The sequence below is a fragment of the Ictalurus punctatus genome, chromosome 12 (assembly GCF_001660625.3).
Source record: "Ictalurus punctatus breed USDA103 chromosome 12, Coco_2.0, whole genome shotgun sequence".
Taxonomy (NCBI): domain Eukaryota; kingdom Metazoa; phylum Chordata; class Actinopteri; order Siluriformes; family Ictaluridae; genus Ictalurus; species Ictalurus punctatus.
The window spans coordinates 32,358,797-32,376,498 of record NC_030427.2 but is presented as its reverse complement, the minus strand read 5'-3'; the positions used below and the strand labels follow the sequence as shown (position 1 = coordinate 32,376,498).

The 17,702-nt window shown below is 39.9% G+C and overlaps 1 protein-coding gene across 1 annotated transcript; it reads right to left on the bottom strand.

The window, feature by feature from the left end:
* Window positions 1-1,778: 1,778 nt before the first annotated feature.
* Window positions 1,779-11,111, bottom strand: LOC108273020 (zinc finger protein 135). The gene is made up of 3 exons (XM_053683961.1): window positions 11,003-11,111; window positions 10,818-10,876; window positions 1,779-4,034 (listed from the first exon to the last, which is right to left on the bottom strand). The coding sequence occupies exon 3, from the start codon at window positions 4,032-4,034 to the stop codon at window positions 3,012-3,014; it is 1,023 nt and encodes a 340-aa protein (XP_053539936.1). The 5' UTR covers window positions 10,818-10,876; window positions 11,003-11,111; the 3' UTR covers window positions 1,779-3,011.
* Window positions 11,112-17,702: the final 6,591 nt, after the last annotated feature.

Genomic DNA, 17,702 nt, shown 5'->3' with positions numbered 1-17,702 from the left:
TTATGTAATGATGACAAAATGTGAATTTCACCTGCAACATTTAAAATGACCCGTTAGTTTACTGACACTGTTACAGTTTATTAACTCATAAAGAGAGTAGCTAGAAATTTAAATAATACAATAGCTAACTCCGACGGCATTTACAGAGCCTTTGCTGCCATCTTCAGGACAAAATGTGTAACAGCATTCTTGGAGGATTTTTATTTTTTTATTTTTTTGAGGGGGACAAGCTTATCCACATTTTGGGAACGAATGTTATGAGGAAAATAGTTAGAAACAGTCCACCGTTCTCTATCTACGTCATTTCCTGAGATTCAGCACATGCAAAATTACAACACAGTCATAGACCAATAACTGTAAAACACACATGCACGCACTATTAGACAAATGTATGGACGAGTAGAGGAGAATGGCCTGAAGATGGCAGAGTTTAGCGTAACTCTATGAGCGCAGGTGTCTCATCTGGAATCTGAAGCTAAAACACCAAAATAGTTAGCTAGACAAATCTGCGATACATAAAAAGCAAAAACTTGTGCTACAGAATTGATAGCGAGCAACTATGGCAACATTGAGAACAAACCCGGGATAGACATTCATTTAATGTTATCATCAGAGAATGAGATTATAAAACACAAACCTGTTACATCACACATGGCCAACTTTTAAAGAAACGTGAATGTTGCAACTGACTAAATCAAGTTTTAAACATTTTAAATAAGTTACATCAACAGTGCCACCTTCAAGAGGACTTACCACTAGGGCATACTACAGCAGAAATGTGCGGGGGAAAATACACGGGTTGCACTGCCTAAATTTGCAAGGGCTCCAGAATTGAGCGCCAATGCATAAAATACTGTAAATATCTACTGAAAGTCGCAGTGGAGGAATGCAAAGAATGAATAATATTTCAAATAAAATAAAATGGAAGCATTTCACTCTGCTGCAGTAACATTTACTTAATTGTGTGTAACTTAACTAACAACAAGTCATACCACGCTTAATTTAGAAAGCTAACTTACAGTAATTTGAGTTATGCTTGTAAACGTTAGTTATAGCACGAACATAAACATCAACATACGGTTACTTACCCCTGAATTTCTTTGCCTCTTCTTCGTTAATCTGTATTCCACCTTCATTATTTTCTTAATTAAGTCATCCGTGGACAAACTCGACAAAGGACAAATAACCGACATTTTCGCTGTTTCCCTGTCGGGTGTTGATCATTTCATGTCCGGGAACACAGACACCTGCTGGTCTTTCAAACTAATGACATGAGAGTGACAGCCTCTTGCTATTTGCTGAATCATTTACCTGTACCTTAAGCTTGTTAAATAATTATATAATATACATTTTTCATATGTTTGTCTTTGATGATTTTAAGCCACAATGTATGCATTTATATATGCAAAGATTTAAGCTAAAAAAATTATTAATACCCCTTGCTATCAGAAATGATTTTATACCTTTAAAATTAAATACCGGTCCACAGTTATCACCTTAAGGACCATTTACTGTACCTTATAGGGTACTTTCATGGCAAATATACCTTTGGCTATAGAAACAACGCCCTTATTTCTCTGTGTAGGTGAAATGTGCCTCACGCACCACCTGCTAGCTTGATGATAGTACAGTTAGATTCAGACCATTTGTACGTATTATTTTTAACATTCTTTAACACAGAATCAGTGTTTTGCAGTGGTTTACCTCTGTCTCCATATACTCCATAATACTTTTAGAATCCTTTGGTCTGAATTACACCCAAGAACATGACAATGCTATGAGGAGGTGTCAGATTTATTCTGAGATATCTGAAATATTACCCTGTAACACGAGTACCTTTGGTGGACTTTTGCCCACCATCTAATAGCATCATTACAGAGCTATTGAGGAATAGGGTTAGTAATGTAATTTGAGTAATAAACTCATAAAATATCCCACAGGTAAACTTTATTCAAATTGGAGAAACATGAAGGATGATTAATATGCATGAGCTTACCTGTGAGTGTCAAAATAAAACATCTGAGGATTTATACATGTAATATTTCATGTTTTTAAAACCTGTTGAGAAAACCTGTTTACAGAGAATTTTTTGTTATTAATAAGGAAAGTATAAACTTGGTGCATTAAACATGTGATTTACCAAAGTGAAGGGGTCATCAAACCCAAACCGCTGATATTGTGCTCTCTCAATGCTCCATTCACTGTATATCCACGATTGTGATAGTGATCCTGCATATAATTCTAAGACTTGCAGGTCATACAAACATCATCTTACTTCTTAAAGGAACAAAAATCCATTCATTGATCTTACTGCATAACTGTGTTATCCTGGTCAGGGTTGCAGTAAATCTGAAAACTATATCATCAGGAACACTGGGCTCAAAGGACCATGGATTGGACACAGTTCCATCAGAGGATGCTCAAAAGGCATATATGGGTGTGGTGGTCAGGCATCCCCATACCTTTGGCCATATAGTGTAGTTAGCTGTACTTAATGGACACTGCAAAGACGGAGAAACTTGGACCAGAATTACTTATTCAAACTGCCTGTAAACACAACCATTTTCTGTTGGCTTGAAAATGTGTCCAGTTCGATAGTATGCACAACATGACATTTTAGACAAACAAATTAGCTTGCATTTAAAAATCAATTAAAATAAAAAGTGTTGCTATAGGTATAATACAGTGCCTCTGTGTTTTGGTTGTGCTTGCTTTTTTTTTTTAGAGGGAGATGTCAGAGTCATGTGTCTCACTCAGAGGTCTGGATTGGTTGATTAAAGTGGGCATTCCCACTGGTTAAAGGTGTGTATTCAATGCTTGGTATCATAATGTTTGGGGGGAAACAGGAAAACAACATAAAATCATGAATTCTGCTAAAACCCAGAGAGAAAGTCCCATGCAACAGAATATTAAATTCCGTGATAAATATTATAATATAGTTTTATGCCAGGATGTCACTTTATCCTCCTGTAAAAATGAAAGTGAAAAACATGCATCTTAATTTGACAAATTCACATGTCAAGAGTTGATGGCTTTATGTTAGAGCACTTGTGTGTCCTTAATGACCTTGAATGAGTATAGCTCCGTCCACATTGTTCGCAGAGGTACGGCTTCTGTCCTGTATGACACTGCTGGTGACTGTACAGGGCACTCTGGTCACGAAAACCTTTTCCACACTGCAAGCAGTAATACGGCTTCTCTCCTGTGTGAATGCGCTCGTGTCGTTGGAGAGAACTCTGGCAAGTAAAACTCTTCCCACACTGCGAGCAGTGATACGTCTTATCTCCTGTGTGAATGCGGTTATGTTGTCTGAGAATACTCTGACGAGTAAAACTCTTTCCACACTGTGAGCAGTGATAGGTTTTTTCTCCCGTGTGAAGGCACTCGTGTTTTTGGCGAGTACTCTGATGAGTAAAACTCTTCTCACACTGTCCACAATGATACGGCTTCTCTCCCGTGTGAATACGGTTGTGTTGTCGGAGAGCACTCTGGTAAGTAAAACTCTTCCCACACTGTGAGCAGTGATACGGCTTCTCTCCTGTGTGAATGCGCTCGTGTTGTTGGAGAGTACTTTGATGAGTAAAATTCTTCCCGCACTGTCCACAGTGATATGGCTTCTGTCCTGTGTGGATGCGCTCATGTTGTTGGAGAGTACACTGACGTGTAAAACTCTTTGCACACTGTTCACAGTGATACGGCTTCTGTCCTGTGTGGATGCGCTCATGTCGCTGAAGGTGACTCCTGCAAGTAAAACTCTTCCCACAATAGGAGCAGTGATATGGCTTCTCTTCTGTGTGAATGCGCTCATGTTGTCGGAGAGCACTTTGGAAAGTAAAACTTTTCTCACACTGCGAGCAGTGATATGGCCTCTCTCCTGTGTGAATGCGCTGATGCTGTTGGAGAGTTATCTGACGGGTAAAACTCTTCCCACATTGTGAGCAGTGATATGGCTTCTCTCCTGTGTGGATCCGCTTGTGATCCTTGAGATGATGACTTTTAGTAAAACTCTTCCCACAATCTGAGCAGTGGTACATCTGGAAAACACAATAAAATTATTCAAGATGCTTAAATAATTTTAGATTTTGTCCCCATGTGTTTATGGAATTGTTTTTGGAAACGTCTCCTACAATACTGTAATACGGCTTCACCACCCAATCACCCACCTTTAACGACTGTAACAGCTTTGTAATTTTAGATTTGTAATGTAATTCCATTGATTGCAGCACAATTTTACTCATGCCAAAACCATTGTGACTGATCGATTTTGAGAGCCAAGATGAACAAGACAGAAATAGTTCATGTAGATCTTTCTATGTGAAAATCAACTATGGACTATGGAATTTTCTGTCTTTCCAAATACAATGGATTACAGTGTTATTGTCATCAACACACATTCCCTGTTAAAAAAAAAATCTTACTGTCATTCAGGTGTGAAGTTATAGCTCATGCCACATGCATGTTTCTTAAAATTTCAGTAAAGCTGCATCTTTGGGGACTTGTATGGTGCTCACTAGGCTTCTGAAATATAAATCAGTCTACAGGATTTCTCTGAGTTTTTTTGTAACTGTTGCAGCCAAAAATGCTTGATTTTGCTGAGGCTTTTTTCAAAATTTGCAACCTGCAGAGTTTTTTGTGCTTCTTTTGCGGTGTTACGACCCGGTCTAGGTCGGGCCGCAATATACAATAAAATAGAAAAAGAAAAGGGTTCGCGAGACCAATATTGCATCTGCTTTGGTTTTATTCTCCAGACGGAGCACGTCTTATATACACAGTGGTTTCACTCTTCAGAAGCCGGCTAGGCCAAAATAATAAACAAAAATACCCTCTAACCTTACCATAAGAAGACTAACTAAACTACAAGAAAAGAAGAGAGAAATACACCATCTTCTCTCACTCCCTAGCTAACCCAAAACCAGGAGAAAAGAAGAATCAACACAAATGGCAGTGACTTCCTACAAACCACTCTTATCGGAGCACTATTTACAGAGGTGACTATTAGTGTGTTAATTAACAAAATAATATATACATATACACACACAAGTGTATCACACGAATCGTAACGGGGCAGAGCATAAACTAAGTCAAATCAGGCATAAGGTCATACACAGGTGAAATAGTCATACACAGGCAAGAAGCACTTCTCTCTATACACAAAGCAAATGGCAATGATCTGCCCTGGGGTGGAGACTGATGAGGCTTAAGTACACTTCCGGAAACGTGCAGGCAACCAATCCTGTCGCACAAGGCCAGAGCAGGCATGGACAAGACGTGATCATCCACTAGCAAGCCGAAACGTGTCACATGCAGTAGGTGGGGCCTAGAGAAGGTGGCGGAGACAAAAGAAACCCATGCCACCACCGACATAGACACACAAATAGTACATAGAGCAAACAGAAATACATTGGATAACGTAACACCTCCTCCCTTAAGAGTGAACGTCAGGTTCACAACTGTAATTAAAATAACACCAAGATAGTGAGTCAGCCACAACATTTTCAGACCCTTTCTTATGCTGAATGTTTATGTTAAAACCTTGCACAATCAAGGACCACCGCATGAGCCGCTGGTTGCTGTTTGACATACGATGTAAAAACACTAGGGGGTTGTGGTCTGTAAAAACAGTAACAGGGTCAGAGCGAGAACCAATATAAACTTCAAAATGTTGGAGCACAAGTAAAAGGGCAAGGGCCTCCATCTCAATAGTGCTGTAGTTCAACTTATGACTGTTAAACTTGTGAGAAAAGAAGCTAACCGGGTGATCTATGCCCTGAGCATCTTCCTGAATCAAGACAGCAACGGCACCCATACCACTGGCATCTACTTCAAGTTTGAAGGGCTTCACAAAAGACGGAGCAGAAAGAACAGGTGCACTACATAACATCTTAACAGCCTCAAAAGCAGCCTTACAGCTAGAAGACCACACAAAAGAAACTGAGTTACGGAGGAGATTTGTGAGAGGCAACACAACATCTGAAAAATTCGTACAAAAACCCCTATAGTTCCCAGCCATCCCAAGAAAGCGTTGAAGTTCTCTTTTTGTCGTAGGCGCAGGAAAAGTGGCAATGGACTTAACTTTAGCATCCAGTTGGCGAACAGTACCATGTCCAACCTGTTTACTGAGGTAGGTTACGGTGGCATGACCACATTTTGTGAGGTTCAGAGTAAAAGAAGCTGTCTGGAGACGACCAAACACACGGACTAACACACAAATATGACTATCCCAGGTGTGTGTAAAAAAGACCACATCATTGAGGTCGGCTTCACAGTTCTCTACATCTCCCAACACCTGTGCCATTAGCCGCTGAAATGTAGCTGAAGCATTTTTCAGACCAAAAGCCATGACCGTATATTGGAGAAACCTGTCTGGTGTAGCGAAAGCAGAAATCTCAGATGCACGTGGGGTGAGTGGAACCTGCCAGTAACCCAGAAGGTCCAGTTTTGTGAAAACTTTGCATTTCCAATTCGGTCAACACAATCTTCCATTCTTGGGAGGGGAAATGAGTCTGCTTTAACTAAAGCATTGACTTTTCTATAATCTGTGTAGAACCTATAGCTTTTGTCAGGCTTTGGAACTAGTAGGCAGGGTGAGCACCAGGGACTACAGCTAGGCACAGCAAGACCATTCTCAAGCAAGTAGTTTGTTTCTTCTATCATAATGGCACGTTTAGTGGGATTAACCCTATGAGCATTTTGTTTAACTGGAGCATTATTATTAACATCAATGTCATGTCGGAGGACAGTAGTACGAGAAGGGGTATCAGAAAAAAGTGATGGATATTTCTTTAAAAGACTTATTAAATCACCCTGGGCTGGCTCTGACAAGCATGCAAGTTTAGATTGGATATTTGCCAGCCATTCAGAGTTTGGTAACTGAGCACAGGGAAAACAAGCCCGACCTAAACTGAGACCATCCACCTCTGGAGAATAATCAGACAGCGGCACGCTCAAAGAGGCAGCAGCTACTGACGTGACAACAGGAACTGAAGAGCCAACATCCATGGTAGCACGGGAGATATAAGGCTTGAGTATATTCACATGGCACACACGAGACTTTCGTTTCCGGTCAGGGGTTTTCACAACATAGTTTGTATCACTCAACTTAGACTCAATAACATAAGGACCTGGGAACCTAGCCTGGAGAGCAGAGCCAGGTAATGGCAGTAAAACCAAAACCTTGGAATGTACACACAACAGCCTTTTTATCAAAACTAGCCTTCATACAGGCCTGAGAGGATGCCAGAGAACTTTTGGCTAACTCAAAAGCAGTATGTAGGCGCTCAGGAAAGGAACATACATAATCAGATGTTCCTAGCATTCCTAGTTGGGGGTTTCACCGGACTTGGAGACAGGAACTCTTCCTATAAAACCTTTAAAAGGTCCACGAACAGAGTGCCCAAATACTAACTCTGCAGGACTGAAACTCTTGTACAACATCACAGATAGCAAATAATAACAGGGAAATCCCTTCATCCCAATCTTAAACCTAAACAGTAGGTCCTAAGCATAGACTTCAATGTCTGGTGAAAGCGTTCTAATGCACCCTGGGACTCTGGATGATAAGCACTAGAAACCTGATGACGCACGTTCAGTTGTGTCATAACCTTCCTGAACAGAGCATACATAAAATTTTAACCCTGGTCTGGCTGGATGTTATTTTGGTAAACCAAAAGTGATACAAAATTTGACAAGACCTCTGATGACAGCACGGCACTTTATGCTACGCAAGGGTACAGCTTCAGGGTACCTAATAGCAACACACATCAAAGTTAGTAGGTATGAATTACCAGATTTGGTTCGAGGAAGGGGACCCAAGCAATCTATTAAAATGCTTTCAAACGGCTCTCCCATAACAGGTATAGTTCAAAGTGGAGCAGGGGGAACGACCTAATTTGGTTTCCCTGCAACCTGACACCCATGACAGAAGCGGCATTACCTGGGAAACTCTGACCTCATAGCAGGCCAAAAAAAAAATGCCTTAACACACGGTCATATGTCTTCCTCACACCAAGATGACCAGCGAGATCATGGTCATGGGCAATACTCAACACCTGGTTTCGGTATGGTTTTGGAAGCACAACTTGAAAAACTGACCTCCAATCCTGCTCAGAGTTCGGGGGTGTCCACTTACACATTAATACATCCCCATCAAAGAAATATGCTGTAGAACATTGAGGTAACTGTGCCTTATCTACAGCAGCAGCCATACAGTGAGAGAGTGAAATATCTGTTTTCTGGACAGCCACCAGCTGTTCTCGCCCAACACCCCATTTACCACATTCCTCTTCCAATACTGAAGAAGCCTTAGATTCGGGAAGAACTCCAGGACTACAGCAAAAATCTTGGTTTACAAAACAAGGGATCATCACAAGACAAAAGAGTCTGAAATACTGACAGCACCTTTCATTCTACGAGCTTGGGCGCATGCCACGACACAGGAACTGAAGACAGAGGGAAACTCACGTAGAAGCTCATCGCTCTCATGCAACATGGGAGCATCTGTTACAACAGGCAAATGGAAAACTTTTCCACCGGCTAAATCATTGCCCAAAATAAACGAAACTCCCTTAACTGGCAACTGAGGTCGAACTGCAACCTTAACGAAGCCAGACACAACCTCAGAACGAAGATAAACCACATGCAATTAGGCCTTCACTACACCAAGCTCAATACCCTGAACTAGAACATCTGCACCACAGCTAGAGTGTTCAGACAAAGAAAAGACACCTTCCAACATAAAGGACTGGGTGGCTCCGGTATCTCTCAGAATTACGGTCCGAATCGGTATCAGAGAGTGAAACTATGCCATCCAGAATAAAAGGTTCAAATGCAGTATCAACTGAAGAAAGTGAATGCAAACTGTCACAGTGTTGTCTTTGTACATGCACTAACCCCACACTCTTAGGACTGTTTTGTGCTTTCTGTCGGTTTTTGTGCATTAAAATGGGACAAGCAACAAAGAGGTGACCAGATTCGCGACAGTAAAAACATTCACGAGACTCACTAGCACTTTTAGGTGCGCTCACAGGAGCTTTCGAGCTGTAGCTGCAATCAGAAATATCCCGACGAGGAGAGGAAAATACAGTTTTGTGCGTGAGCACAAACTCATCAGCCAAAACAGCAGCATTACCGAGTGAAGAGACTTTTTGCTCATTCAAATAAACCACAATTTTTTCAGAAATACAAGTCTTAAATTCTTCAAGCAGGATCAATTCTTTTAACTGATCAAAAGTAACGACCTTATTTGCGGCGCACCACTTATCAAATAACACAGACTTTTCACGCGCGAACTCAACATATGTTTGGCTGGCGGTTTTGGCATGCTTTCGATATTTCTGCCGATAAGATTAAGGGACAAGTTCATAAGCCCGTAACACAGCCTATTTAACTGTCTCATACTCCAAGCTTTGTTCCAACGGTAGAGCAGAACATACTTCTTGAACTTTTCCTACAATTTGCATTGTAGCAATAAAGACCAAATAATTCTAGGCCACTGCAAAGTGGCAGCAACGCACTCAAACACAGGGAAATAGGTGTCCACCTCGCTTTCCCTAAACATAGGAACTAACACAATGTGTTTACTAACATCAAAACCAGCAGGACTTACAAACGAGGTGCCACGATGCGCAAGCTCTAGCACAGGCGATGACTGATGAACAGGTACAGGAAGCGCAGGTGCAAGAGATGCAGGTGAACCGGGAGCTGGCCTATTTCGCAGCGCCAACTCTAACTCCAGCTCCTTCCACTTTATCTCCTTCTTGGTTTCCAGCTCCAGTGTTTGGAACTGTAGTAGCTGAGCTTGGTACTGCTGACGACTTAAGGTCAAGTTTCTTTAGTTGCAGCGCGAGCATGGGTTCCTCTAATGGAGAGTCTACTACCACGGGATCTATGCGCGTCGATTCCTCGGGCTTGGCCCCAGCCTCCGCTGCAGCCAGATCCTTGGAAGCAGTGACCGGTGATGCATCACCCGCCTCGGTAGGCTCAAGCATGATTCGCTGTTTTACAAGCTCCTCATACAGCAGCTTTTTGAGGTCTTGCTTAGTAGCGCTCCGTGTAACCGATACGCTGTAAAAGTCCGCAAGGAGCAACAGATCATCCTTACGGCATCGCTCAAACTGCTCTAACGTGGGACAAATGGTAAACTGATCCAGGTTAAATTTAGTAGCCATATCTTATAACCTGTACACACACACACCCCACCACAAAGACAAAACCGCCAGACAAACGCGCCAAAAGAGAAACGGGACGAAACAAGATACTGGGCAAAACGAGAAATAGGACGAAACAAGGGAAAGCACAGGATGAGCCCCCAATTATTTAGTCTTTCGCAGGGATTTTTGTTGGTAAATGAGACCTTTTAGCTGTACTCATGTTCGGCACACACGAAACGAAGAGGGGTTTGGCTGAATGCACGTTGTGATGATGTCACATGATGGATCTTGGGCAAATCTGTGGAAAATCTGCTGTAATTTGAAAGAATTTCAAGCTCCTCTGAATATTACAGAATTTACTTGACTGAGTTAATTTGCTTTCATTGGAGGAACTGTATAATGATGTAATCATCCCTACATGATATTGTCATTTGGGTGGGGGTTAGGGATGTAAGTGTGTTAGTAATCTGCTAATTGTTTCAGAATTTACAACAGAAAAATGCAATGAAATCAGTTCCTTTATTAATAATCTGAAGACCACATAAAGTGTGAGTCCTGACCTGAAGTCTTCTGCTTGTTGTATGTAGTGTTGTAATGGTTACTTAATTATAAATAAGTTCTCAGAGTTGAAAAGCTAAAAGAGAAATCAGACACATGACTAAACTTTACCTTTGAGCCAGTAGCAGCAGGAGTCTGTGGAGATTTTCCTAAAGAGCGGCGTCTGGACTCTGATTTCATTATAAGAGGTGTAAAGAATCAGGACACTGGAAGAATAATACAGAGATTCATGACTCCAAAATCTCCACTAACCTGTTAACCGAGCAGTTCAGGTGGTAAGTTTCAGATGAACTCACCTTTAGTGATGTTACGCAGAGTATCAGAGATCCAAAGCCCGTGTGGAGAAGGAAACACACTTTCACATGAAGATCTACATCCAAGCGTATGTTCTTCTTCTTCTACTACTTCTTCTTCTTCTTCTTTAGAGATTTATTGGCAGTTGGTAAACCAGTTTTGGTGAATTACCGCCACCTACTGGACAGGAGCGTGGCGACTAAAAGGAGGTTAAAAATGTTAATTTTCAAGTTTAAATCCTACTGGCACCCTGTCCAGGGTGTATCCTGCCTTGTGCCCAGTGCTTCCTGTGATAGGGTCCAGGTTCCCCCGTGACCCTGAAAAGGATTAAGCGGTAGAACATGGATGGATGGACAACTTTAATTTCCATATGCTGTACAGTGAAGAAGCACTCTGCTCAGCTGTAATACACACATTGTCCTATTTCTTTTTTTCCTGTTAGAGATACTGAATGATTTACGCCCGAATGCCCTATTCTGTGATGAGGTATAATCAGTCCATACAGGATTTCATGCTGTTGTTTTTTTGTGAATTGTTGTGGCCAGAAATGCTTGCATTAGCTGCGTCTTTTTTCAAAATCAGCAATTTGCAGAGTTTTTGTGCTTTTTTGCGGAAAACTAGTCAGTTGGAGAAATTGCAACTGCAGTGATATTTGTTGGTAAATGAGACCTTTTAGCTGTACATATGTTCGACACCCAACCATATATATATATATATATATATATATATATATATATATATCTGCACACACATTTTATATACTTTTTCTCAGTAAATATATTTCCAATGAGGTTATTCACATGAAATTTTCTCCAGACACCAGTATTAACTCAAGAAATCCAGAAATATAAAGAATTCACAGCATTAAAGTCCATAAACAAAGTTAAATAAATAAATAAATAAATGGCTTTGTGATTCTTTAATAATGAGCCAAGAGATCTTTTAGATGCCTTCTTACATCATCAATGTCAGCAGATCGCTCCCTGAAGGGTCTGAGGTCACTTAGCCTGATATGATGTTCCACTCCCTGTGCCAACCCCACATCCCATTTATGAACAGAGAACACCTTTTTTTTTTCTTTCCGACAGCTTCTGGCATAATTTTTTCCCAGTCTGACCTGTCACACACAGATGCTTTTTGTCCTGTAATTGTAGCCAAGTGAACAATGTTATGTTACTTTTCTTTAAAGTTTGATAATGTTTTTAAAAAATTCCTTCCATTGTTCAGTTTGTATTTTTTGTTGGACTCTACCGTCCTTTACAATGGAATCAAAAGCTATAGTTACCTCAGTTGTGGTCTTGTTTCATAACACACATACCCAGGCATATTTGTATAAAATATCTATACACATTATCAGTGTGTATAGATAGTATAACAGTAAATTTTGTGTTGTCATTACAAAAAATCTTGTTACTATTAAATTTTGTAGATAATATTTTGTACATACTGTACACATCCTCTGCTAACCAGATTTTTATTATGTTTTTTAATTTCAGCATCATTAACTCTCTTACCTATTTTTTCCACAAAAGCTCTTTGCAAACTCTCAATGCCATCATACAACCCAGGGTCTGACAGCGTATAATATATATTCTTTATCAATCGTTCAGTCATTTTGGAGTGTCAAGATGTAAGGGTCCACTCCCTGGTCCAACAACGGAATCCAATGATGTGGTAGAAGGATTCCCACGTGCTTCTCTCTTTTCGAACGATGTGAATACATTTATATTATTAAATTTGTTATTCCAATTCTGTTTGACTCTCTCTTAAATTAAATCTGACTATAATTGTAAAAACCTCTATGTTGTATTTGTTTCTTATTCATTTATATTTTGAAATTTTTGATCTTTTACATTTGATTAATTCTAGTTTATTCTATACTTTAAGTTGTGCTCGTTAATTCGGATTCCATGTCGCTCAGAGTCTCACACCGGCCATGTACGCGGATCTCACGGTCACAAACTCGCCAGTCTTGGTCATTAGCCAGAGTTCATTGACTAATACTATTTAGACGACTGCCCCATGCTTGCCCTTTCCTAAATAAATCTCTATTTAGTCCCCTTAGATAGTAACATTTAGTTATTGTTAGATTTCCATGTATCTCAGGAATCTCCAAATCTCAGATTATGTCTTCCAGACCTCCGTAAGCCCTTTCAGCCTGTTCTACCATTACTTCTATTAACTTTTAGTTCTGTGCTGCTATGAGCTAGAAAGTGTGGTTTACTGCAGAGTTCAGGCCTGGAGAGTCCGAATGAACACGCACACTGACACATATGAATGTTCACAGAGACTTCTGGTTTATTCATTCAAAACAGAAGTATTTATACACATTGTACACATTGATAACAGCAGTGCGTGGACGGTTTCTACAGGTGCAGGTGCCACCCAGTAACATTATTTCTAGTCAGAGGTCATGACCACTAAAATCTAGAGATATAGACCAATAATATCCAAGTAAAATTAGCTGTATATAATCATGCCATAATTCCCTATGTACACATTAACTAGAGAAATATTACAATAATCAGAGGTTCAGACTTCACCCTATTTAGACTTGGTCCATCAACTTGATGTTGTCCTAAATGGGAATTTCATATCGAGCCTGTACACTCTAAGTACCCGCTACTTAATGCCAAGTTGTTAGCCTGGACTCTAAAATCTCAGTTGGCATGCCCCAATGCTCCACCTAAACCTGGATTTTAGTCTGTACTAACCTGGTCACAGATTTGCAGTAACAAGGACTTAACGTAATCTACTAGAGACAATAATTTCAGTCAGAATGTCACATTTCGTGACGTGAGGAATTTCAGACGGATGCAAGCGCAGGATAACAGTTTTATTTAAGAAAGAGACAGGCAGACAAATCCAAAACATAATCCAAAAACAGGCAAAAGGTCAGGCAATCAAGGTCGTGGTCACAGGATACAGGGTCGATAAACCAAACGAGAAACATGAACTATGACAGGGAACTGGGAGCGGATAACCCAGCGTGAACTAAATCTAATGATTAACTCTAACAAGGACTCTAACATGGATCTAAACTATGACAAGGACTATGACTATGAACTACAATACAATCCATTCTAATCTAATCTACTATCTAACTCAATATTCCGCGTTGTGTGCTGGGAGGCGCGTGGTATATACAGTATGTGGACATGATCAGTGTCATAAATGCTCACAGCTGAGGGCGATTCAGACACAAGTGAAAATCCCAGCCAATGACAGAACAGGGAGGAGACATGACAGAAACATAAATAAACAAACACACGTGTCCAAATGTCACTACTGTCAACAACGGAGAAGGGGAAATTGTGACACAGAATATAATCAAGTCTAAGAATTTATTTAACTAGGTATGAATACATCCAAATCCAATACTACTATCAATAATAATAAGAATCAATAAGAATAAGAATAATTACATTCAACCTTACATTACAATCAAATTCAAAACATAATAATACAACATAAGAAAGTCAGAACTTGCATACCGAGTATAGAAAACTACACACAGTGATCGTGTGGGAGATCTGTCTACAGATTCCCCGAATCTTTGGCCAGCTCTCCTCTAAATACCCAGATGCTCTGTGGTCCACCAAATGGTGTTGTTTGTGATTATACTTTGATGTCTGTGGAAGGATGTACCTTATTTACATACAGGAGGTAATTTGAGTGAGGGACCCTAGGAGGGAATGCCTTTAACGGCATGTATTATTTTTATTTGAGCTGCTGTTGAGGGAATGACAACATATTTTCCAGACGCACTGAGACCTTTTGTATAATACAGAAAACCTGTATAGTCAACAACTTCACATTAAAACATGTTATGTAATGCATATAGACCTTGTGTGTTTAAGGTGATCTCAATACAGAGAAAGAGAAGGGTTTGAAGAGAGGAAGAAGGAAACAATGTAGTGAGGATCTTCCAGTCTCCACTCAGCATGATGTGTTCTCTCAGGTGACGATGTTAATTCTGTGGGAGAAAGATTGAGTGTTAATTCCTGTGAGAGTCCTTTTTCCTCAGAGAGCAGGTCTCTCTAGGTTCAGACATCTTGTCACCAGCCTTACAAAGACAAGAATGATCAAAGTCAGTTATAGATCAAGAACTTTATCTCAGAACAAGACGTGAGCAAGGTTTACATTTACATGCATAAAATTTTCAATAAAGTATTCAAAGATTTTAGCGACCAACATTTTCCTTTCTGAACAATTTTAAAACACACAAATCGGTTACACAGGTTAAGATGCATAATACAGGAGAATGTTTGCATTCAAAGGGTTCAGCAAACATGAAAGATAAAAATTAATTGCGAACAAAGTATCCCAGTTTTCAGTAAAATCTCACACGTTGTTCATGAACATCTCTAACCAACGTGTATTTCAACCACGTGTGTTGGAATTGACTCTGTGATCAATCACGCAGCCGGGGCAGCTGTATTTCAGATCTTGATCAATACTTCTATGCAACAGTTCTCACGACACTACACGGATGATGGCTAGCACGGTGATGGTTATGCACCTGTCAGTTTTATCAACTCGGCTGTTGATATTTGATAGAGTCCATGTTTCCATTTATCCTAACAAAATGTCCAGGTCCTCTGGCAGAAAAACAGCCCCAAAACATTAAAGAGCCACTACCATATTTAACCATCGGCATGAGGTACATTTCCACATGGCTACCTCTATGTGTGCCAAAACCACCTCTTTTTTTCACAGCCTTCTTTGCTCATATCTACCAAGGGTGCAAATTTTAGTGGAGGGCACTGTACTTGTGTGTGGGAACGGTCCTATAATTGACATATAGTTTGGCCTACACCTGACAAACAATTAAGGTTGATGATTCTGAAGAGTATATTTTCTGTGTGTCTCTCTCTTTTTGTGAGGGGGAGGGGGGTATGGGGGAGATTTTTGGCAGGAATCACGGGGGGTATATAGACGCATGTATGTGTGTGTGTGTGTGTGGGGGGGGGGGGGGGGGGTCCAATCATTTACCTATATTGGGTGTGGGAAAACTCCTACTCCTAACATACACCTGTCAAAATAAGGTTTGATGACTTAGACCCACCATTATATACATATATGACATTCTTCATAAGTTTTTATTTAGAGTGGTTTCTGAACAGGACTCTTGGGTATGCTGAATGTTTTATTCCCTGCGTGTTTTTTTGTACAGTGGGTCTGTAGAATGTTTTATTCCTTGTGTTTTTTTGTACAGTGGGTCTTTGTGACCAAACATGTCATGGTCAGAGATGATAACATTCCCTTCTCTTTTCTGTCCTCTCTACATAAGCAAGGCCTTTCCACTCTGTAGAATAGACTAGTGTAGACATGGATATTCCTCTTGGTGATCTAAAGACACTGAAAGTGCACAGTAAACAGATTATGTGAACATCAGTCCAGTAAAAAACATTAAAAACCTTTGGTCTGTATTAAACCTAAGAATGTGACAATGCTGTGAGGAAGTGTGTCAGATTTATTCTGAGATATCTGAAATGTTTAGTCTGTTCTACTAGAATCCTTTTGGTGGACTTTTGCCCAGCATTCAGTATAATAGCATCATTACAGATCTATTAATGGGTAAAGTGGTAGTAATGTAATTTGACTAATCAACTCAAAATATTCCACAGGTAAACTTTATTCAAATTGGAGAAACATGAAGGATGATTAATATGATGAGCTTACCTGTGAGTGTCAAAGCAAAACATCTGAAGATGTATAAAAGTAAAATTTCAGATTTTCTAAGGAAATTACATAATTATGAGAAAACCTGTTTATTTTTTTGCATTATGGAGAATTTGTTGATTAATAAGAAAAGTATAAATCTGATGCAATATTAAACATGAGATTTATCAACGTGAAGATGTCATCAAACCCAGACCCTTGGTAATGTGCTCTCTCAATGCTCCAGTCACTGTATAACCACGATTGTGATAGTGATCCTGTATTAAAAAATTCTAAGACTAGCAGGTCATACAAACATCATCTTACTTCTTAAAGGAACATATTTTCAGCAAAAATCCATTCATTGATCTTACAGTGTAACTGTGTTCTCCTGGTCAGGGTTGCAGTAAATCTGAAAAACTATACCAGGAACACTGTGCTCAAGGCATCATGGATTGGACGCAGTTCCATCAGAGGATGTTCAAAAGACATATATGGGTGTGGTGGTCAGGCATCCCCATACTTTTGGCCATATAGTGTAGTTCGCTGTAGTTAAACGGGTGCTGCAAAAACAAAGCAACTTGCACCAGAATTCTCTTCAAACTGCCTGTAAACACAACCACCTTCTGTTGGCTTGAAAATGTGTCCAGTTCGATAGTATGCACAACACGACATTTTAGAAAACAAATTCTAGCTTGCATTTAAAAATCAATTAAAATGAAAAGTGTTGCTTTATGCATAATACAATGCCTCTGTCTTTTGGTTGTGTTAGAGGGAGATGTCAGGATCATGTGTCTCACTCAGAGGTCTGGATTGGTTGATTAAAGTGGGCATTCCCACTGTGTATTCCATATTTGGCATCGTAGTGTTGGGGGGAAAACAGGAAAACAAAAACATAAAATCATGAATTCTGCTAAAACCCAGAAAGAACGTCACATGCAACAGAATATTAAATTCCATGATAAATATTATAATATAGTTTTATGCCAGAATGTCACTTTACCTCCCATTAAAAAATGAAAGTGAAAAACATCTTAA